The sequence below is a fragment of the Dromiciops gliroides genome, chromosome 3 (genome assembly GCF_019393635.1).
Source record: "Dromiciops gliroides isolate mDroGli1 chromosome 3, mDroGli1.pri, whole genome shotgun sequence".
Taxonomy (NCBI): Eukaryota; Metazoa; Chordata; class Mammalia; order Microbiotheria; family Microbiotheriidae; genus Dromiciops; species Dromiciops gliroides.
This window is the reverse complement of record NC_057863.1, coordinates 7,182,514-7,206,866: the sequence shown is the minus strand read 5'-3', so window position 1 is coordinate 7,206,866 and position 24,353 is coordinate 7,182,514. Positions and strand designations below refer to the sequence as shown.

Genomic DNA, 24,353 nt, shown 5'->3' with positions numbered 1-24,353 from the left:
AAATGCAAATGCAATCCTAGCTTTCCTAATGATTTTAAAAGATTTAATTATACAGTCCAGTTGGATAATTTTGGACTCTTTCACAGACTATCTTCCAATCTTCTGAAGCCTTAAAACATGCCCAATGCTAAATTCTTGATGTTTTATTCTCTCTGTCTCAGGAGCAGAGTGATTTTTGTGTCACAGAGAGATAGCAACATGCAAAAAGTTCTAGTAAAGGAAAGTCCACTGCAGCTGGCTGAAAGATCCCCCTGCAGAAGTGATGCCTGTGCTTTTTGACAAGGAAGGGTCTCTGGAGAAACCCCAGCGGGGGAGAAGTAGGGAGGGGGAGAACCAGTCTTTTTCTGAGCCTGCTTTCATGGAAGTCACAAACAGGACACAAACAAATTGTGTCCTCTCAGCCCCTATTGCCACTGACAGCCAAAATCCAATGGGCAAATAAACCCAGATGTGTCTGGAAGAAGGGACACAGCTCAGAAGGAGATGGCTCTCCTGGCTCTCAGAAGAATTGTCTCATGCTCAATAAATGGGATATATTTTCTCAAAGACAAAAGAATAAAAACAGATACTCTTTTCTGAGTTCTTATGTGAAAGAAACTTTTTCATTAATAGGCCAGTTATGCTAAATTAACAGAATGTTTTATGTTTCTTTTTTCCAGTCAACTGTATCCTCATGGAACAAATCTGTCTAACTTTACAAACAGAGAAACTGAGACACAGAAAGATGTCACTTGTAAGAATAACCTCTGAACTAGGAGTCATCTCCCTGCCCCACCCCCATCCCTGCTTTCCATTTTAACTCCAACCAGCCTTTCCAATCTTATTATACAATTATTCTATCTGATGAAGTTAAACTGGTCTTTTGAAAAAAGTGATGTTTTGGGTTTTTTTGTGATTTATGGAATTTCCATAACCTAGTACAATAAAAAGACAATATTACATGAAACTGGAAATTTATTATGTACGACTTGTTATTCTTTTCAAACATAAAACAAAATTGTCATGTATTTTTGGCTTCCCTTCCAATCCCCTTCCCTAGAGATGGCTACCATTAGACAAAGATAGGTATGTGTGTATACATACATATGTATAATTATTCTATGAATACTCCTATTTAATAGTTATTTCTCTGGATTGTGCAGATAGTATCTTTCTTCATATATCTTTTGTTTTTAATTTGGGTGTTTATAATAGTTAAAATAACTTACTGTCTCAAAGTCATTCTTAAAACAATATTGTTGTTCCTGTATATAATATTCTTTTGGTTCTGTTCATTTCACTCTTTGTAATTTCATGCAAGTCTTTCCTTGTTTTTTCTAAAATCATCAAGCTCATTGGTATTCCCCATAGAAAACATTGCATCTCTCATCTCTTTGACTTTGCCCAGCCAGTCCCTCCTGCCTCCTTACATGAACTCTGAATCTGGAGTTTCCATTAAGCTCAGCTTAAATGCTACCTGATCTCCTCAGCTGCTAGTGCCCTCTCATTCCCCATTGTTTTTGTCTCTACTGAAACATGCATATGATGACTCTATGATGGAAAGTAAATTAAAGGTCAGCACTGGTCTTGCATTGGTATTATTAGCACATCAGCAGAGACTGGGCATCTTTTTTTTCTCTTTGTCCTCCTTTGAACTATGTCAGATGAACAACCACATTTGAAAACGATACATGTGCCCATGATGTCAGCCCCTCATGAAGCCTGGGCTAAGAATTCAGAAAATGGAAGAGTGGCCTTTCAATGGGTTGGCTTTTGTGGGGAGGGAAAAGGATAATGACCTTTGGTCCTTACAGAAAATGCCTAGGATTACAATCTTCTTGTCTTCTGGGTATCTTCATATGGAGGTGGGGGGCTGAAAGGTACAATACAGGACACAGGATACATTTCAGAGTGTGGAGAATGGAGGTCAACACTTGCTGTTGGACCTGGGACTGCTTCTCTTCCTGGAAGAACAAATATGGAAAAGAGTTACCTTTCTAATCAGCACAGAATTAAACTGTGTCATGCTCCTGTTGATATTTGCCCTTTTTTGCAGTATTGGAGCATAGAAAATTATGCATAGATATATTTAACACACACGTACACACTACCCTACATGCAGCTGGAATAATTTAGTTCCCAGAGTATGTCACTTTCTCAACTTGGATGAATGAAATTGTAGGTGACTTGGAATTCAGGAAGCATTTACAATTTAACAGCTCAATCTAGAGATCACATCACCTTTGGTAGCTGTCATGTCCCAGCATGATGAGAAACCAAGGTACTTCTGCAAATGGCTCCTTTATGGGAGGCAGGGGCTCAGCTGAGGATAGGTGGTCCTCTTTTCTTTCCTCTTGTCTTTTCTTAATATGTTATTCAATCATTAATTACATTGGATTGGATTGATGACTTTCAGACCCTTTCTGATTTTAAAATGTAATGCAAAGGCTAAAATGTATTCTCTTTTGAATCTATCCAGTTTCAGACTTAGGTTTAACAAAATTGGGAAGTGGGGGATACAGTTAGGTCAAGATTTCATTAGGGATCATTTCGATCAAAATTCTTTTCTCTCAGATCAGATGATAAGAAAGAAAGCAGACCTGAGAAAAATGCATTGGGATTGATGCACCTAAAGGAGATTTACCCACTTCAAAGTAGTCCCTTTGGGAGGTTCTACACTTATTTCCATGGAGTTGACATTTTATGAACTTTTATTTTCTTTTTAAACCAGCATTATATAAGATTTTACATTTGCAAAGCACTTTTTTGTCGTTCTGAACTTGATGAACAACAAAAATAAGTATATCCATAAATAAATATATAAATAGACAAATGACAGAAAAATCATTCAACCAACCAAACATTATTTATTAAGTACATCCCAGGTACTATGCTAAGAAAAATAAGATTGAGTATGACATTGTGATTATCTAGTAGGTGCAATGACTGACATATAGTTAACATTTCTAAAGTAGTTTTTTCACTATTATGGACAACTTCCTTTAATTCCACATATAATAAATTAAACATATGAATTCCAAAGCTGTTCTGCTTGTCCATCTTCCTCTGAACTTCATTCTCCTCTTGTCTGTTCATTTAAAAATGCTTCATCCATATAATTTTTCCCTTTGTTATTATTTTTTGGCACCACTGTCATTAAATGCCTTTTCCTCCCTGACAAATTACATATATATATATATATACATATATATATAATTTTATCACATATATCACACACACATGTATATATACATACATACATACATACATACATACATACATACATACATATATATATATATATATATATATATATAAAATCATTCTCTATAAACTTCTATTTATCAGTTCTTCCCCTGGATGCAAATAATATCTTCCATCATAGGTCCTTTGTAATTTCTTTGGATATGTGTAATAGTAAAAATAGCTCAAGGCCCCTTTTAAGTCTCTAATTATGTAACTCAGTGCTGCTTTATGACACCACTTCCCTTTGGACCCCCGAAAGGGCTGCCTATCCTTACCAATGTCCTCATTTGATGGATGCAACTCTACATGACTTTTACAAAAAGAAAATCCATTCATTACAGACCAACATTTGTATGGTCTCTGAAGGTAAGTTGAAAAAGTAATATGATCGTGGTGGTGGTGGTGATGAGGGAGAGGAGGAAGAGGAATTAGAAGGGGAGGTAATAATGAACATTTATGTTGGCAGAGCCAAGATGACCAAGGAGAGGTAGGCATTCCTCAGAATTCTTCGAACATTCTCCTTTAAACGACTTTAAAATAACATCTCAAATCAAATTCTCCAGTGGCAGAGCCAACAAAAGGTCAGGATGAAACAATTTTTTAGCCCAAAACAAATTAGGAGGTCAACAGCAAAGGTCTGACATGCAGGGGTGGTAGTCAGGCCCAGAGTGCAATACAGGCCTCACCATGGCAATGCCAGCAGCAAGTTTTAGAGGCAGCTGCAACAGGGGTAGTACCAGCTTTGGGAACTCTCAAGCCACGGACAATAAAGGGGTCAGACAACTTGTCAGAAAGATATGTTTTTTTATGAGGCAATAAGGGTTAAGTAACTTGCCCAGGGTCATACAGCTAGTGTCAAGTGACTGAGGCTGGATTTGAACTCAGGTCTGCCTGAATCCAGGGTCAGTGCTTTATCCACTGTACCACCTAGCTGCTCCTCAGCAAGATATTTTTTTTTAATGGAAAAGGAAATACTTGAACAAAAATATTTACAGCAGCACTTTTTTGTGGTGGCAAAGAATTGGAAAATGAGTGAATGAACATCAATTGGGGAATTTGAAGAAGTTGTATTATAAGATTGTCATCGAATACTAGTGTGCTATAAGAAATGACAAGCAGGGTAGTTTCTGTAAAACATGGGGAGACTTATCATTCATTGTTTATCCTTCATTTTCAAAAAGAACCAACTTTGGGGGCAACTAGGTGGTGCAGTGGATAAAGCACCAGCCTTGGATTCAGGAGGAACTGAGTTGAAATCCAGCCTCTGACACTTGATACTAGCTGTGTGATGCTGGGAAAGTCACTTAACCCTCATTGCCCTGTAAAAATCCACAAAAACAAAGAGAACCAACTTCATAGGCTGTCAGTGACATCATGATGTCCACTTTCATGTGAATTGGCTTTAAATGAGGCAGAGTTGCACAAAGTTAATAGCTTCACTCTATCTTCCAGAGTCATAGAAGTCCAGTGACAAGACAAAGTCAAGATCATTGGTGACGGCCCATATTCAGTGGACAACTTTGGCATCTTTGATGTCTGACCAAGCCTTAAGTGCTCCACAGTGCCTTCTTCAGCAGCCTTCGTGGTCATGGGAACAAATTGCTCTCATCCTCTAGTTCTTCCCTGGTGAAGTCTTTACATGCTTAGGGTAGACATTCTTCCAAGTCACTAATGAGTTTGTGCCCTGTTGGTTACCCTTAACCTGGTGTAGCCTGTTTGTTGAGATGGTGTATGGGATGTTCAGTGAAGACTGGAACCGCTGGTAAGAGGATTTGCCAAGTCCTTTTATTTTGTTGTTTGTTTGTTCGTTTATTTTCAAGGCTGCTCATCCACTTTTATAGCCCAACTGCAACAGGACTCTCATTTCTTGCTCCAAGAATCTGTAGAATGTGCAGTAGCTACACCCTAGGAAGACTTTCATGAACTAATGCAAAATGAAATGAGAAGAACCAGGAGAACATTGTACAGAGTAGTAGCAATATTGTACCATGATCAACTGTGAATGACAACTATTCTCAGCAACACAATGATCCAAGACAATTTCGAAAGACTTATGATAGAAAATGTTGTTCAACTCCAGAGAAAGAACTGACGGTATCTGAATGCAGATCAAAGCAAACTTTTTAAACTTTATTTTTCTTGTTTTTTTTTCCCCAACATGGCTAATATGAAAATAGAGTTTGTGTGAATTCACATGTATGATCTCCATCAAATTGTTTGCCTTCGCAAGAATGTGTGAGTGGAGGGAATTTGCAACTCATTTTTAAAATAATGTTGTTGTTTTTTACATATGATTGAGAAATATTTAATGAAATAAGCAAAATGTATTGGGAAAAATAAATGTGTGTGTAGAATGTTTTAATGTTTGCAAAGTGTTGCTTATATATTATCATCTTTTATCCTCTCAACAATCTGTTGAAGAGTTATCATCATCCCCATTTTATAGATGAAGAAAATAAGGAAACAGAGAAATTAAATGACCTGCCCAGGGTCACACAATTAGGAGGAATACAAGGTAGAATTTGAACTCAGGCTCTAACTCTACCTGTGTCATCATCACCTAGTTGACTAGTTGTTGCATACCAGGTGATCCATGGTTGAAATAAGTTCAAAGCCTCCTATGGTGACTACCTTGGAGGAGATAATACTCATTTGTATGTGGAAGATTATTGTATGTATGTGAAGAGACTCAGTCTTGTGACTGACCTTACAGTTCCACATTATTTTTTAAGCTTCTTCATGCTCCTGGTAAGTATTGCTATTCATATTGAGACCTAGGCAGGAAAATGGCAGGTCAAGGGCTAACAGGAGAGGTCTGGGGTATGGCCAAGCACAGCATCTAGTTCTAAATTCCCAGTACATTGTTATCCTGAGACCCATCAATAATTGGGCAATGGAGAATTCAGGAAATATGGAACATATAGATGGAATCCAATTGGCAACTAAGAAGGATGTATTCAAGGATGGTTAGACTTGGAATGATAAGGAATCTTTGCTCAAGACCCTTATTTTTTCCCAGAGAAGGGGACTGACTTGCCCAAAACCATGTAGGTCCAAAGTTGCAGAGGCAAGATTTGAGGCTGTGTCCTCTGAGTGTTGGATCCAGAGGCTGGGGCGTGGCTGCCTCATTATTGGCTAATACTAAGAGCCCAGGCAGGTGTCATTCCTTGATCCTTCATTTCAGGTAATAACTTATTTTCAAATTCTGCTGAAGTGACTGTGTTGTTCATCTGAACAGCCCCAGGTGTGTTCAATGGAGAATCAATGGTGACTGAATTAGTTGCTTGGGTGGGAGTAGTTGGTCCAAATTGCCTGGAGCTTCTTGTCTTCGTTGATTATCATTGATAATATCACCCAGGCAATCAAACCCTGATATTTGTTTGCTGTTGTGGACATACTTTATTTTTCTCTTCCCACACCAACTCAGTGCATGTACTTAAACTTACGAGGGAAACAAAGCCACAGGGAGGAAAACAGAAGAGGCAAAAACACACAACAAAAGCCAATCGCAAAATACTTGCTCCCAGTGATGCTGCTGGTGCTTCTTGTCCACCTTTCTCAAAGGTCTTCCAAAGAAGGACTTGGTCTTCTTGTTAAAGTACAATGTGAGGGAGGGCCTAAAGGGCCGTGAAGGAACAGGTAGAATATGCAGTTCTGGGTCTCCTGTCCCTTGGACCCAACTTGGGTTTTTCCATCTCTGACCTTTGGCTCACAAGGATCTTGTTTAGAGGCATGCTCCACCCAAATCTCCATGCATGTGGCTTTCATGTGGAGGATTCTCCACATCATCGTAATTAGATTATCAGGACTGTGAGATATCTTTCAGAAGCATTGATTGTCTATGGGTTGAGTATAGATGTTCCTACTGGCACATTTTGGACAAAAGTTAGATCACATCTTAGTGACTGGGGATGGTTCAAAATAAATAAGTTTGTTGAAAGTCAAACCTTGGTAGGTCCTAGGGAGGGGGTCTATCGGGACTAGGGCTGCCCCCAAAGAACTCTTGATTAAGCATTAATAACTTAATAAATAAAAAGTTAGCCTCTCCTTGAAGACCTCTAATGGGGGAAATGGGTCACTACATCCCCAGGAAGCACTTCAAATCTTGGTTTGCTCTGATTATTGGTAAATTGCTCCTGACCTCAAGCCTAAGTCTGACTCCTGGTAACAGCCCTCTTCCCCATTTTTCTTAGTTTTGTGTTTTGTTATTCAGCAGAATAAGTCTGATCTCTCTCCTGCATGGTAGGCATTCAGAACAAAGGAGTTCCTAGGATCACAAATCAAGCCTACATAGGATACACCTAAAAGGTCATCTTGCCCAATCTTCTCATTTTATAACTGATTAAACCGAGTCCCAGAAGTTAAGTGGTCTGTCCAAGTTGACATAGGCACAGGTGGAGGTTAGATTGGAATTCAGTTCACGTGACTCCAAATTAAGTTCTTCTGCCACTTGAAGAAGCTATCATGCCCCACTGAGTGTTTTCCTCTCCAGGCTAAGCATCTAAGTCCTTCAATTGATCCTCTTATTGTATGGACATGGGACCAATCTTAGTTCTTATTGCCCTCCTTGGAAAGTTCTGTACATTAGTTCTTTTTTTAAACTTTTTTACTTTAATATTTTTTTTCTGATTACATGTAAAAACAATTTGTAACATTCATTTTTTTAAATTTTGAGTTCGAAATTCTCTCTGTCCTTCCTTCCCTCCCCTCCCCCTGAAAGGGCAAACCATTTGATATAGGTTATACATGTACAGCCATGCAAAACATTTCCATATTAGTGATGGTGTGAAAGAAAACACAGACACAAAAAAACCAACCCATGAAAAATAAAGTAAAGAAAAGGGGCAGCTAGGTGGTACAATGGATAGAGCACCAGCCCTGGAGTCAGGAGTACCTGAGTTCAAATCCGGCCTCAGACACTTAACACTTACTAGCTGTGTGACCCTGGGCAAGTCACTTAACCCCAATTGCCTCACTAAAAAAAGAAAAAAAGAAAAAATAAAGAAAGTAAAAACTAGTATGCTTCAATCTGCATTCAGATTCCATCAGTTCTTTCTGTGGAGGTAGATAGCATTTTTCATCAAAAATCCTTTGGAATTGTCTTGGATCTTTGCATTACTGAGAATAGATAAGTCATTCACAATTGATCATCCCTCAATATTGCTGTGTACCATATTCTCATTTCAATTTGTATCAGTTCATGTAAATCTTTCCAGGATTTTTTCTGAAATCTGCCTGCTCATCATTTCTTACAATGCAGTGGTATTCTGTCACAAAAATAGACCACAACTTGTTCAACTGTACCCCAATTGATGGGCATCCCCTCAATTTCTAATTCTTTGCCACCACAAAAAGGATATCACTTTAAAAAATGTACCTTAGTTCTTACCATTACTACAATCAATTCTACCCTTCCTATCTCTCTTTTATTTTCATCTCCATTACCAGTGAAATCCCCCCTTATAATTTAGCATGGCTCCTATAACATCCCAAGAAGCCCCAGCTGTCTTTTATTTGTTTCTTTGTTTTTGTATTTGAAATCAGGCTATTGGACCATGTGGTCAAAAAAGTGTCCTTCTAGCTCTAAAGTGTGATCCCTTGGCCTACGATCCCATGACCCATCCCCCCCTCAAGATTTTCCTTTGCACAAGCTCCTGAACAATCTTCCCATGTATGCATCTGCTCTCAGGACTTCTTCACTCCAAAACATTCACTGGAACCTGAATGACTATGGAAGAAAGTATGAGCTTCTGACCTGTGTATTTGTGGATCTAACCAGTCTGGTTCTGCTCTTCTTACGTGACTCTCCGACTGTGTGTTGTGCCTCCTGGCCCAATTGAGTACTGGCTGCTCCGTTCTAGTCCTGGCTAGTCCTATCTCCTCCCCACTCCCCTGAGCCTGGAATGGGCATCACCCTTGTCTAGCTTCACCTGGCCGAAGCCTCTTCTTTTTTTCAAAGCCTGACTCAGGTGTTGCTTTTCCACAGGGTTTCCTGATCTTACACCCTAGCCCATACTTATTGGCACAAGGCTTGCTCTGCATTCTTCCTTTGTGGTCACCCTATTTTGGCCCATCTTACTTATTCAGTTGGAGGATTATCAGGACCACGATGAGACAAAAAAAAAATCCAGCCTCTATCTATCTTTGTCCCTGTGGTGGCTCACATGGGGCCTTCCTGAGAGCAGGCAGTTCATTATCTCTAGTGAAATGAATTGAAATGCTATGCCAGGCCTCTCATTAGTGGTAGGTTTCCAGAACATTAAGCATTTTAAAATGGTGTCTAAATTGATATATTGAGAGGCCTTGGTAAATAGACGCAGTGGAGGAGAGTGTAAGAAGGTTGGGTTTTGAGTCCAGGAGCCTGGGCCTGAGTCCTCCCTCAGCCATTTACTAAGTACCTGGGTACTAAAGGGATTAGCCTCAGGCAAATCATTTCACATTGTAGTGCCTTAGTTTTCTCCTGTCAAATGAGAAGACTGGACTCAGTAATATCTAATGTCCTGCTGCCATTAAAAGTAGCCACACATGGGGAAGCTAGGTGGTACAGTGGATAGAGCACTGGCCCTGGAGTCAGGAGTACCTGAGTTCAAATCCAGCCTCAGACACTTAACACTAGCTGTGTGACCCTGGGCAAGTCACTTAACCCCAATTGCCTCACACACACACACAAAAAAGTAGCCACACATGAGGGGCCAGAACTTTGGTGTCTGTGATTGGGAGTGGAATCTCTTTGCTCACCTTTCTCATATTCTAATTGTTGCTCCTTCAGAAAATCTTTTGGGAATAAACAGCTAGTCCCATATGCTCATGGGGAACCACACCACTTCCCCCAATGCCCCCGGAGTGGTCAAATCAAAGAAGAAGCCCCACTCCATACCAGAAGTGAACTCGATGTCATTGACAGCAAACACCGCCACAGTGCGTCCAGTGGGACAGGGGTAACACCTCTTCAGCCAACACTGGAGGCACACCAGCACCACACAGCTTACAATGGTGACCAGAGAGAGCAGCATGAGGCACCTGAAGGCAAAGGAAGCATAGGGGCATATTAGGGAGAGAGCAGCACCCTGGGAGCCCACAAAGGTGAACATCTGCCAAGTTCCATCTGCCATCAAATGCTTCTAAAACTCTGACCAAAGAGTGTCCTTACCAGATGTACCAGGGACTGAGGGGTTGTTCATCTTGATTTACGCACCTGTTCAAGCAAGAAGAGAGATGTCAGCAGCAGCTAGAACTGAACTCCAAATGAAGTTATTCCTGGGCCTGATATCAACTGTGGAAATGTAAGGGTGCTCAGAAGCTGTTGGCAGGATCCTGCCAACTATGCAGCTTGTAGGGTGCAGGATCTTGCTGACCATGCAGATTATTGAGTGCTGGCAGGGCCTCAAATGTATACCTCCCCTGTACCCCCTAGAAAACAACTCGATATCAAAGAAAGCCATTGGCAACTCCAAGGTTAAAGAAATAGAATTTATTTTAAGGAGACTTGCTTACACAGGGGTCAGTGTTTGGATGGCCATCTGGATCCTCCCCAACTTCCCTGATATTTATACATATAAGCTTAATTTGCAGAAAGCCTTCTTTGTCTATGCAAGTGTGAATCAGAGGTATAGGGGCACGTGGGCAGGAGGCTGATTGGTCAGAAGGTTGGGTGACTTACCCTTGCTTGACTAGCTCATACTCTATGCACTTTAAGTGCAGCGCAGAAGTCTCTTCCTAATTTGAATGTTCTGTTCTGCATATCTGGGATCTCATACTCCAACTATATTTCCCTGGGGAACTATTGATAAGAAAGTCTCCAAGACTGTCAAGGGTCGGCTAACAATGTGGTAATGTGGCTGGAAGATGCACATCTTTCAGGCGCACAAACCTCCCCTGAGGTAAGAGGACAAATGGGAGGTCAGATCTTTCTTTATGAGAACCAGTCATACAACTAAAACCATGGTACCCTACAGTAGCCAGCTAGCCTAACCTCTCCTTTTACAAATGGGGAAACTGAAACACAGAGCACTAAAGAAACTTTCATGAGGTTGAATAGACGATATATGGCAGAGCCAGAGTTTCATGAGATCTTCAGTTCAGAGCTGAGAAAGTCTGCAGAAGTGACTGAGTTCAACTTTCTCATTTCACAAATGAAGAGCCTGGGCTACTATACTAGGGAGGTGAACATGAACAGGGCAACGCAGAGTAAGTGGTAGAACCAGTTTTTTTTTTAAAGTAAAATATTTTCATATTAGTCATTTTGTATAAAACTCATTTAAAAAAAGGAAATAAAGTGAAAAATAGCAATCTTCATTCTGATTTCAGTCTATATCAGTTCTTCCTCTGGAGGGGGATGATATATTTCATCATTAGCCCTTTGGGGTTGTCTTGGATTATTGTATTGCTGAGATTTGTTAAATTATTCACAATTCTTCAGCAAACAATATTTCTGTTACTGTACACAACATTCTCCTGGTTCTGCTCACTTCACTGTCCATCAGTTCATGTAAGTTCAGGTTTTTCTTAAATTATTCTGGTTGTCATTTCTTATAGCACAATAATATTCATTACCATCATATGCCACAGCTTGTTGAACCATTCCCCAATTGATAGGCATCCCTTTGATTTCCAATTCTTAGCTACCACAAAAAAGAGCTGCTATAAATAATTTTGTACAAATAGGTCCTCCCACACACAAACATTTTGGATGTTTTTCTGATACAGACCTAGCAGTGGTATTGCTGGATCCAAGGGTATTCATGGTTTTAGAGCCTTTTGGATAGAGTTCCAAATTGCTCTCCAGAATGGCTGAATAATAGAACTGGAATTTGATGCCAACTACTCTAACTTCGGCGTTACTCCTCTTTTCACCACACATTGCTTTCTCCCTGATATTTTTATTGGATGTGTCCACCTTCTCCAGCCCTGGATCTTCTGCCTCCTAATAGTAATTGCTTACAATTATTATTATTTTTTCAGGGCAATGAGGGTTAAGTGGCTTGCCCAGGGTCACATAGCTAGTAAGTGTCAAGTGTATGAGGTCTGATTTGAACTCAGGTCCTCCTGAATCCAGGGCTGATGCTTTATCCACTATACCACTTAGCTGCCCCATTGCTTACAATTATTGCCTCCTCCATACTCAAAGACAAAAAAATCCTTGTGCTCAAGGAGCTTAAATTCTAAATAGGGAGACAACACAAACACATATATATATATATATATATATATATATATATATATATATATGATATTCAAGCTATCTAGAAGGTTGATGAGGCGAAGGGGAAGAAGAGGGAGGAATCAGGGCAGGCTTCATTTAGAAAGTGAAACTCAGTTTGAACTGAGTCTTGAAGGAACCCAAGGGTTCCAAGAATTAGAAGTGAGGGAGAAGAATATTCCAGGCATAGAGAATAACCAGGGGAAAAGTTTGAAAATGGGAGATTAAACTGCCATGTAGAACAGAATGGCAAGTAAGGCAGTATGAGTAAATCATAGGGTCTAGAAAGGGCAAGGAGATTGAAAAATTTAAGAAGGGGCCAGATTGTGAAATGTTATATATTCCAAATGGAGGAGATAATAACTTGATTCAGCAAATAATAGGGACCCACTGAAACAATAACAACAACAACAACAACAACAACGATATTTAATATGTGGGGTTACATGCTCTGAACTGATTATCTGAAAAAAATAAATCACTTCAGTTAGTGGATGGAAGATGAATAGAAGTGGGCATATGACCAGAAGGTAGTTGCAATAAAATAGTCAAGAGATGATGAGAGTCTCAATATGGGTGGTAGAGAGAAGAGGACAGTAAGAGACATGTGAAGATAGAAATAATAAGATTTGGCAACTGGTTCAGATCCTGAATACTCAGGAACTTCTTGAGAAGTGGTCAGTGACTCCTGATTGTGGTTTGTACTTGGAGGCACTACTAGGTAGCTCTCCCCTAATATTCATCCACCTGTTCTGTTATTTTTCAACTGGAGTTTTATTCCTTTGAGCATTACCACATTGCTACAAGGGATTAAAATTACATGGGAAATCTCCTGGAGCTTTCTCTATGGGTCAAAAAGCAAAAGAGCAAATAATTTCTTAGTTTACCTTTATTAAAATTTACTTTCAAAAGATGGAGAAATCAGTTAATGTTACATTTCTGGACGCGTTTCTCATATACAGGGAAGAAGATATTGCTGGCTTATAAATTAGAGGAACCATGAAGGAAGTTGTCATTTCTGTTTTGTTCAGCCATTTTTCAGTTGTGTCCAATCTCTTGTGACTACATTTGGTGTTTTCTTGGCAATGATATTAGATTGGTTTCCCATTTCCTTCTCCTGCTCATTTTACATATAAGGAAAGTGAGCCAAACAGGGTTTAGTGAATTGTCCAAGATCAAAGAGCTAGTAAATGTCTCAGGTTAGAATTGAACTTATGAAGCTGAGTATTCCTGACTCAAACCTGGTGTGCTATCTACTTACCCACCTAGATGCCCAAAAGTTGGCATATATGAAAAGAAAACTAGGTACAGTTTTCCATATAACCTAGATATGGGAAGAGCAGATAACTAAACATCTGACAACAGTAATAACAAAGGAGAATGGCTTAGTAGGATCCCATGACCTATATTTCTAGAAGAGGAGTTATCCCAGAAAAGATATGAAACTCTTAAGAATTAAATTTTTAAGACACAACAAGAAGCAACTCTGAAGAGTGGAAAGGGTGGAGAATTGTGCAAAGCACAAGCTTTAAAACACAACACTTCTCTGTGTTCCCATACCAGATTAAAATATAATTGGGCAATATTTCACAAAATCAATAAAATGTAAGAGAACATAGACAGTGTTAATATGTGGTTTTCTAGGTCAATGATGCACAGTTTCTTACATACAGTTTAGTGGGCCTTTTTCTATTTAAAAATTTTATACCACTAAAGACACAAATGTGCATGCACAGGGGACTCACCAACCAGGTTTGATTAAAAAAAAAACAAAAAGAAACAACTCCCCAATTGAAAAATGGTCAAAGGATATGAACAGGCGGTTTTTAGATGAAGAAATTAATCTATAGCCATTAAAAAAAACCCAATTCTCAATCTCTACTTATTAGATGAATGCAAATTAAAATTACTCTGAGGTACTACCTACACCCATCCGATCAGTTAATATGACAGAAAAGGAAAATGAGAAATGTTGGAAGAAATGTGGGAAAATTGGAACACTAATTCACTGTTGGTGGAGTTGTGAACTGATCCAACCATTCTGGAGAACAATTTCGAACCGTGCCCAAAAGGCTATAAAACTGCGTATGCCCTTTGATTCAGCAATACCATTACTAGGTATATATCCCAAAAAGATCATAAAAAATGGAAAATTACCGACATGTATAAAAATATTTATAGCTTCTCTTTTTTTTGTTGTGGCAAACTATTGGAAATTGAGAAGATGCTCATTAATTGGGGAATAGCTAAACAAGTTGTAGTGTACAAACACAATGGAATATTATTGTGCTATAAGAAATGATGAGCAGGCATATTTCAGAAAAAAATCTGGAACTACTTAAGTGAACTGATGCTGAGTGAAGTTAGCAGAAACAGAAGTACATTGTATACCATAACAGCAACATTGTGTGATGCTCAGCTGTGATATATTTAGTTCTTCTCAGAAATACAATGATCTAAGACAATGCAAAAAAGATACATGACAGAAAATGCTTTCCACATACAGAAAAATAATTTTGGAGTATGAATGCAAATTGAAGCATACTATATTCACTTTTGTTCTTGCTTTTGTTGTTGTTGTTGTTTCTACTTTCTTGTGTTTTTTCCCTTTTGTTCTGATTCTTCTCTTACAACATGACTAATATGGAAATATTTTTAACATGATTGTAATGTATAACATATATCAGATTGCTTGCTGGATTTGGGAGGAGGAAGGTAAGGGAGGGTGGGAGAAAAATTTGGAACTCAAAAGTTTACAAAAGTGAATGTTTAGGGGGCAGCTAGAGGGCACAGTGGATGGAGCACCAGCCCTGGAGTCAGGAGCACTTGGGTTCAAATCCGGCCTCAGACACTTAACACTTACTTGCTGTGTGACCCTGGGCAAGTCACTTAACCCCCATTGCCTCACTAAAAAAAAAAATTTAAAAAAGTGAATGTTTAAAACTATTTTTACATGCAATTGGAAAAAATAAAGGTCTGGAAAAAAGAAAAGAAATACATAGAGAAGATCTAAGTTAGGGTAGGTAACAGAGATCAAATCCAAAAGTGTGGAATGATCTTTAAAACATAGTGTGAGATCCTGCTTTTTTATGAAAATTCTTATTTTATTTCTTAAATTCAGAATAAAATAAATCAACTTATTTTAAAAAAAACAGTATGAGGAGTTTTGAAGCTATGGAGAAAAATTAAAGACAGCAAAGAGAGGATTTGAATTTTTTTTTAAATTTTAGGTTGGATTCTTTGTTTGTTTGTTTTGCTCCAGCAGGAAAAACTAGGGGGTTGAAGACAGGATGGGAACAGTGATTGGGCTGGTTGGGCTAGATAAAATGATGAAAGCTTACAATGAAGAGAAAGCAAAAATGCCAAACTCCCAGTTTGCTTGTTTTCTCTCCTAAAGAGAATCATCAGTGTGCAGGAACAGACAGAATCAAAATAACCAGTAGTAAATGGAAACTCAAGCTAAGTAGGGCTAAGCTTTTCCTGATGAATTCTGAATATCAGGTCCAGTGAGTTACTCTTAGGGAATTCTAAGAACTGTTAATCTGAGTGTGAACCATTTCCATTATCTCTGAAATCATAATAGCAGCTACCATATATAAGATCACTTTAAGGCCTGAAAATCATTTGATATCATCTATTATGTCTTTTAATCCCCCAAATAGCCTTTTGAGATATGTTCAGTAATTACTCCCATTTTAGACATGGGGAAACTGAGGCTGACAGATTAAGGAACTTCCACACCATCATACAGCTACTGAGTGTCAGAAACAGGATTTGAACTCAGGTGTTCTTAACTCTGCGTGCAGCACACTATTTCCTATGCAGACAGCAAAAGATCATGACTTATGGGGGAGATACTACAGAAATGGAGAAAGGCGAATGTTGACCCAGTTTTCAAAAAATGGGAAGAGACTGCAGTTTGCAAACTGTAGCCTAATGATATTGACTGATTCCTGGAAAAATTCCAAATGCATTATTAAAGGCAAGGATGGTTAATGTCCATCTAGAAAAAGATCTGGTCCCAAGAAGAATACTTGGCATCAATGTGGCTCTTTATACGCATTGTCTTATCTGACCCTGGAGAGATAGGTGCTACTTCTCTTCTTCATAATTTACAGATGGGAAAACTGAGACTCAGAGACAGGGAATGATTTCCCTGATGCCACATAATAAGTTCCTAAAGTGGGACTTAAATACAGGTCTTTCCTACCTCAACTCTACAGCCATGTTATCAATTAAGAGAGTGCCTTGCCATAGACCTTATACATACACACACACACACACACACACACACACACACACACACACAATCCTCCCATAATGACTTCATTTTCTATTTTGACAGGATAACTACACTAAGCATTAACTGGAGTAAAGGTGTAGATATTTATCTAGCTATTTGTCAAACTTGATTTTGACTTGTGTTCCTTTTGTAGACAAAAATAACCAAATGGGCAGATGTCCGCTAAAGAGTGGGACATTTTGATGGATCATTTTGACTGAATAGTTGGATCCAAACTGTCATCTCTAATTGTTCCAAGTCCAAATTGAATGAAGTCTATAGAAGAATGCACACTGGATCTACACTTTTATTAATAATGGAACAGATGGTGGATTTATCAGGTTCACAGATGACATAAGTTAGGATGAGACAAGAGGGGCTCCTCTCATACTCAATGATAGACACAAGAGTCAAGATATTTTGGTCAGGCTGGAACATTGAACTGAATCTAACAACAACAATGACATTGAATAAGGATCAATATGAAATCTTACAATTGGGTAAAAAAAAAACCCAATAAGGTCACTAGTTTGAGATAGACAACAAGGAAATATGTACTGATAGGAGTTTGAAAAATCTCTTGGGATTTAGTGAAAGCTCAAGACCAGTCAAGAGGATGATGTATCCATCTAGGAAAAGAATCTGCTCTTAGGGAGGCTTAAGGAAAACCTTGTGTCCAGGTGATAGCCATACTGTTCTATGCTCTGGTCAAAATAAATTGGTGGTATTGCCTCCAATTCTGTTTGCCACACCTTAGCACACTGAGAATGTCTGGAGGAGGCTGATGGAGAAATGCTTTCAGATGATGCCCAGTCAACACGAATGGAAGGAACCAGAGATGTTTAATCCAGAAATGAGGAGATTAACCACACACATAATGGTTGTCTTCAAGGACCTGAAGAACTGATATTTGTCAGAGGGCCAGAGGGAAGAGAAGAAGCATTTATCTAGTGTCTACCATGTGTATGCCAAACTCTATGCTAAGTGCCTTGCAAATATTGTCTCATTTAATGGAGAGGTTGGGCAGAGGGCTCAGACTTGTCCTTGTTGGTGCCCAAAGGCAGATCTGGGAGCAATGGGCAGGAACTGCAAGAGACTGATTTAGGCTGGATGCAGCAATGAGCAGAACTTAATGAGCACAATTGCCGACAAGGCTGTCTGGGTGATGGCAAGGCCTTCTCTTACAAGGGGATCCTGATTCAGGCTATTGACCACCTGTTGGGCCTATGGGCAGTTAAGGAAAAACATGTCAAGGACAAGGGAGTCTTTGAGCTTGACCACTCTAAGATTTTTGCCCAATGTCATTCTTTTAGAGTCCACCATTAAATACAAGTGATTATGAGACAAGTCACACATTAAACACTCATGAACCCACTCTAGTTATCCATTAAGCCCAAGAAAATATTAGCAGGGACAGGAAGGACCTAGGACAGGTGTCAGGGGTGGGGTGGGGAGTGTTGAATATATAAAAAGGAAGGAGAAAAGCAATGAAGTTAAGGGAAGAAGAAAAGTCTGCCTCACCATTTTGCCAAGGCTGCCCCTGGATTCTCCATTCTATTGTCATCTCATTGACTTAAGATAATATGACCATCAATAAGTTTGTAGCACTCATCCACACTGATGCTTTGTATATGCAGATAAAACAGAGTAGACCTAAGCGAATTGGTCAAGTCAGGCACAATAATCAGAACTTTTTTTTTTTTTTGAGGGGGTGTGTTTATCAGTAATCCATCCTAAGAGACAGCTTTACATTTAATGAGGTTCAGTTCCTGGAGGAAGGGATTTGTTACTCTATTGATTTGTCTCCCAGGCTCATAGCACAATTATATGCATATAGTAGGTAAACACCAAGTGAATATGATGATCTGCAATTTCATCCCACATTCAGAATTTGAATCCAACTGCCTTGTGACATTCTGAGCTTGCAGGAGCTACAAGTTCATCATTTCATTTACCACCTCTTCAAGGGCTGGGATAATTTTCTCCAGCCCTTCTTTCTCTTCTTTAACTATTATTAAAATAACACTGAGTATTTTTTGTCTTCCAAGTATTCAGAAATGTCAAATGATTCATTGGTCTCCCTAAGGAGGAGGTAGGTCATTTTTATTAAAGTAGCCCTATGAAATGACTTCTAGTATTTGTAGTGTCTTCCGCTCAACTTACAAATTTTACCCCAAACTGCACACCAAGGGTGAGTCGATCAAGTACTTATAGAGCATCTCCAAGGTTGGTGGCTCTGCCAACAACTGGAAAGAGAGCTGGATTTGGAGAGTGATGGTCTGAGTGCAAATCTCACCTCTGCTTCTTACTAGCTATGCGATTTTGGGAAGCTCCATTGGTACCTCTGAATTTGTTTTCTTTTCTTTCTTTTTGTTGTGGGGCAGTGAGGGTTAAGTGACTTGCCAAGGGTCACATAGCTAGTAAGTTTCAAGTGTTTGAGGCTGGATTTGAAATCTGGTCCTCCTGAATCCTGGGCCACCTAGCTGCCCCCATCAGTTTGCTTTTCTGTAAAATGGAGGAGCTGGACTTGGTGATTTCTTATATCCCTTCCAGCTCTGAAACCCATGGCCATCAAACCTTACCTAAGTATAGGACTTAATGGCAAAGCTCTTCCCTCCCCCTGCCCACAGGGTCCTCTGCTGGACAACATGGGTGAACTCTTCTTTGTTAATTCCCCATTTCCCAACTTCTGTGTTCTTCCCTCCTCAGTCAAAATTCTCCTGTCCTGGACCTACTTTCTTCTGGGTTGATTTGTGTTACTATTGTAAGGGCTTCAAGTGGTTTGATGAGCTATACTTCATGGGCTCATAAACTTTTTTTAACTTGCATAATTTCATCTCAATCTAATTGTTTTCCTTTGTAATCCTATGTGATTTTTTTATTCAATTAAAACAATTCTGAGTTGGACTCTAAAAGTTTCACCAGATTGCAAGAGAGGTCCAGTTAAGAATATTGGGACTACCTGTGTAAACCTGACCTTGGTAACATTTACCTAATTTAAACTGGATTTAGATACCAAGCCATTGATTTTTCTGTCCCTTGCATTCATGTTTACAATGCTGCATTCTCTTTTCTCCTCCAAGCTCCCTCTTTGTTTTGGCTGATAATCACGCTGAGTTCAGTTTTGTTAGGGAATCACCCTGGCCCAGTGCTGCCCTATTTTGGAGTGGTGACTGTGTGCAGGCTTTGACAAGCTGTTTCAAGTTTCCAGGAAGCTAGAAAGGCAGGTTGACAAACTGTGAAATCAGGCATTCATTGCCCAGCCTAGGTAAGCAACCTTGCTCCCAACTCCCCAAGTGAATTGGCACCAGAGCTAATAAGACTGAATCCCCTGCAGGTTTGAAAATAACGAAGAAGCCAGGTCGTTATTAAACTCGTTAAGATCCTAACCAACTTTGCATGAAATAGGCAGGTAACTGAGGCCAGAAATTTCGTTTTTGTTTTTGTAGGGAATTATTGAGATAGCTACTTGGATCTCCGCTTCACTCTAAAGGCATCTGGGATTCCTCCTTTTACAAAACACCCTTGACACTTGACATCATAGATAGATGTGCAAAATCACTCTGCCCCTCATTTACTCAAATTGACCTAAATCTCACCTTCCCCCCCCCAAAGAAATCCTATTTGCTTCTTTAAATCATTAATTAGGCTTTCCCCTCATGGTTCTATTATTAGATTTTGATTAATCCAGGATTTCTTGAGGTTCTGACAATGGCTTTGATCCTTTGACATTTTGAATGCCAAATTAAAGTCCCCTTGTTATTTACTTACGTTTCATTTTCTTCACAGGTCGGGTCTGGGCTCACCAGCTGAAACAGAGATTTATAACAATAAACACTGAACATCTTATCAGCCTAATCCTCTTCATCCAAATGGTGTCTGGAGACAAATGTGGGTTTATTGAGCTTCCTTTGTTTTTTAATTAAAAGCTCTGGAGGAGCAGAACACTTTGAAAGAGAGTGGAATTCCAAATGAAGAAAAAACATCTTTGGGAGTTTTATTCTGCTCAACAAGCAGGGGACGTCTATTCCGCCCCCCCCCCCAATCCCCTTAACCTTCTTTCCTCTGGTATAGCCTGAGGACTGGGGACTGGTTTGAAGACTTTTCTTAATTCTAGATTTTACCATGAGTTGGGAGTCAAAAGGGGAAGGGGGGAGGAATATTAGAATCTTCTTGTAGTATAATGGTTTTCTTTTTAATTTTTCAAAGGACTTCATGGTAATTTTTTGTTATTTAACCTTAGTCTGCCTTAGTTTCCTCAAGAATTAAATGGAGAAAATAATAACGCCTACCACATAGGGTTGTTTTGAGGATCAAATGATACAAATTATAAAGCTCTTGGCACAGTGCCTGGCACATAGATAGAGAGAGAGACACATAAATATGTATATTATATATACACATATATATGTATGTTTGTATATATGTATATATACATATATATCAACAATGAGATATATATCACAGTTAATATATATAAAGATGTATATGTATACATATACATACACATGCGCATAGGCATACACATATATATGTATGTGTGTGTATAACATTTTAAATCCACTATTTCAGAGAATCCTTGGTATAGAACTGGAATAGACCTTAGGAAGCCTTCAGTCTAAGCTCTCATCTTACAGAGGAAGACCCTGAGACAGAGGGAGGATAATGGTTTTGCTCCAAGTCATAAAGGGATCAAGCAAGTGACTCACCCAAGAATAGTCACTGAGTTTTCCAAATCTTTGAGGAGTTTTTCCCACTATTCCTTCCACGACCCCCAGAAACATGGACAAATGTCATCTTCCTCAAGAGGCATGAAGAGTTGACACTGTGGGATGAACCTTCCACAGCCTAGGAAAACCCCCACCTTCAAGTAGATTTCATTCTAAAGGGGAAACTAGTACTCATGTAAGTATGTGCCGCCTGCCTGCCTTTCACTAGACCCTCTAGACAATGTTTATCAGGTGTCCTTGAGAGTTGAAGGCAAATTAAAATCAAATCAAATCTCACCTACTGAATTTCAGATTCTAACTCAGATTGGATCACATCCAGTTTTGCAGAAGACCTCCATTGCCAGGTGGAACAACACAGTAGCCATCTTCAGAAGTGTGACTAGCATAGTTGACCAAGGGCTTTGCCTAACATTAATAAAAATTTGTTTGGGGACTGAGGGGTGGTGATGGAGGTGCTTTCTCTCTATAGCAGCCAGTATTCCAACACCATACTTTGAGGTCCCCCTCTGGCCCACACCTTTTGATACATAAGCATCCCCAGGTCACCACCCGCAGGGGCCAATCTCTGGAAAGACCGTTATCAGGATCCTGGCTCCCTCTCCAATCCTGTCACAGTCCCAGGCTGAACCTTCCAGGTATGATAGCTTAGACAAGGTGCTGTTTTCTGGGTCACTACCATCATCATACCTTCCCTACCTCCCATTCATCCTCTGTCCAGCTGGCTTTGTCATTGCTATAGGAATTGCTAGTAGCACCTCTATTTATACTAATTCTCCCTCTATGACAGCTCAATTTGAGATAGGACATTTAGTGGAGGCAAGGCCCTTTTGGGAGGTCTTTGCATGAGCTGGGATATCTGGCTGATTCTATTCAAGAAGGCCCACCAGAGAACCCTGGATTGTAGAATCAACAAAAGTCTCATGAGCTGAAACAGAGACCTCAGAGTCAGCTCTTCAATTTCCTGTATGCTGTGGGAACTGCCCTGTACACAGCCCTAGGGGTTTCTCTCTGTCCCAATAACCAAACCTTTTGCATCTCTGATTTACTCCCCAAGTGTATCACAGCACAGATCTGTGGAGGTGCAGATGGAGAACTGAATGAGCCATCGGAGGGAATGGTAATGAACAATTTATAAGCAGAGAAAATGAGTTACCTTCCATTTTGTTCAACCATTGCAAGTCAGTTTGCATACTAATTGTGATGAAAATGTAGCTGCTAATGTTGTCTATACAGAGATTTATTTACGGGCTGAACTAATCATTGGGGATCAGGCTAAATTGAGAGGACCACCAAGTCTCATGGTTCTCTCTCACCTTTACAACCTGCTCCGACTGATACATGTAACAGAGGTGAGTAGTATATGTTCTTATATTATTATCATCCTCTGGTGATCCATTGAGAAACCAGCAAACTACCGGGGTATTCTCCACCTTAGGGAGGGTAATACTGACAAACAATTTGGGAGCAACCACATTTATCTGGTATTTTGGTTCAGATATTTAGGTGTGGAGATGCAGACATTCATCAGGATGATTTATTTCCTTCTCTTTATTCTTTGTATCCATGGTGCCTAGCTCAGTGCCTAACATATAAGGGCTTAGTATGAACATTGATGGGTTGGCTGATAGATGGATGGCACCAGAGTGAACAATAAGAAAACTAACATTTCTTCACCTGTGGATGGCATCACACCTTTCTAAGCTCAAAGGGTTTTAAACCATGTTAGAGTTGGGAGATGCCTTAGAGGATATCCAATCCGATTGACTCATTTTACAGATTAGGAAAATGATGTCTAGCTAGGAAGTGTGACCCTGGACAAGTCACTTTTACTCTCTGGACCTCAGTTTCCTCATCTGTATCAAGGTTGTGGGCTACATGAAGTCTTATGTCTCTTCTAGCTCTATGTCTAGGATTCTACCAGCCTACCATCACCTACCCTGAAATGTCACATTGAAAGTGATTCTAGAAGCCCTCTAATATCCCCCTCTCAATTTATGGAGGAGGAAACTGAGATGCAGGGACCTCAAGAGACTTTCTTAGAGTTCCAGAGATGGTAGAAGTGCGATTTGAACCCAGGTCCTCTTTTCTTTGTCCTTCATTGCCCTATGAACATGACAACTCAGACTTGAGTCTGATCTTATGAATAAGTTGATTAGAAAATATGTGCCTGGCATTTAATCAGAGAGATGTAATTTTATTTCTAAAGGTATAGAGTTAATGAAAAGAGGAGGTGGGGCAGAGAAGTAATGTGGGTATAATGGATTCATATTTCATGTTACAATCTTGCTCCAACTAAAGTAAAAAAGCCTAAAAGTTTTGCTACTTTTTTTTTTCTAGGAAATTGTTCACAGTTCATTCAGATAAAGAAGATAAGTTGTGCCTAACCCCAAAGTCTGATCCCAGAGAAGAGATTTTACCTGGAAAAGCATGAAGCCCACGGCTCCAGTCCTTGAGAGCAGTAAGGTGAAACTTGCCCCTTTGGGTGGCCACATGCTGATCAAGGAAAGTCCTAGGCAGGCTGGATGCTTGGTGGGCGAGTGTGTTCTCCTGGGCTTCAGAACTCAGGTGTTGCCCTCTGGATCATGCTCTGTGCATGGCATGTGTTAATGATCTCTGTTTGTGACTGGCAAATTATATGGTTGGGGAAAGAATGCTGACTGCCCGCACACACTCCATCAGGCACTGGAGTCTGAGGAATGTTCATGTAAAGGTCAGGCCCTTGGAAATGTGGATGCAGACCCTTTGCAGTGGAGTGGCCTGGCATCCAAATGCCACAGCATGTGCTGCTCTGCCTTTTAGGCATGGATCCTGCCCTCTTTTCACTGGCATTGATGTTTGATTTTGCTATCCATCAGAATGTCTTCTCTTTCCCCTCCAAGTTGCCTTGCCTCAGCAGCAGACTTGGAATCAGGAGGGA

The 24,353-nt window shown here is 39.7% G+C and overlaps 1 protein-coding gene across 1 annotated transcript; it reads right to left on the bottom strand.

Moving 5' to 3' along the window:
* Nucleotides 1-1,806: 1,806 nt before the first annotated feature.
* Nucleotides 1,807-23,928, bottom strand: TMEM207 (transmembrane protein 207). Its single transcript, XM_043991919.1, has 5 exons — nt 23,854-23,928; nt 20,478-20,515; nt 10,376-10,420; nt 10,103-10,245; nt 1,807-1,943 (listed from the first exon to the last, which is right to left on the bottom strand). The coding sequence occupies exons 1-5, from the start codon at nt 23,926-23,928 to the stop codon at nt 1,807-1,809; spliced, it is 438 nt and encodes a 145-aa protein (XP_043847854.1).
* Between the last annotated feature and the right edge of the window lie 425 nt (nt 23,929-24,353).

What these genes read in the sequence shown, in the direction of transcription:
- TMEM207 (XM_043991919.1), bottom strand. Translation starts at nt 23,928, where the DNA reads ATGTGGCCACCCAAAGGGGCAAGTTTCACCTTACTGCTCTCAAGGACT. An exon ending in ACCTGTGAAGAAAATGAAAC is followed by an intron (nt 10,421 to 20,477) that starts GTAAGTAAATAA and finishes TTGCTTGAACAG; the next exon opens with GTGCGTAAATCAAGATGAAC. An exon ending in TGACATCGAGTTCACTTCTG is followed by an intron (nt 1,944 to 10,102) that starts GTATGGAGTGGG and finishes TTGTTCTTCCAG; the next exon opens with GAAGAGAAGCAGTCCCAGGT.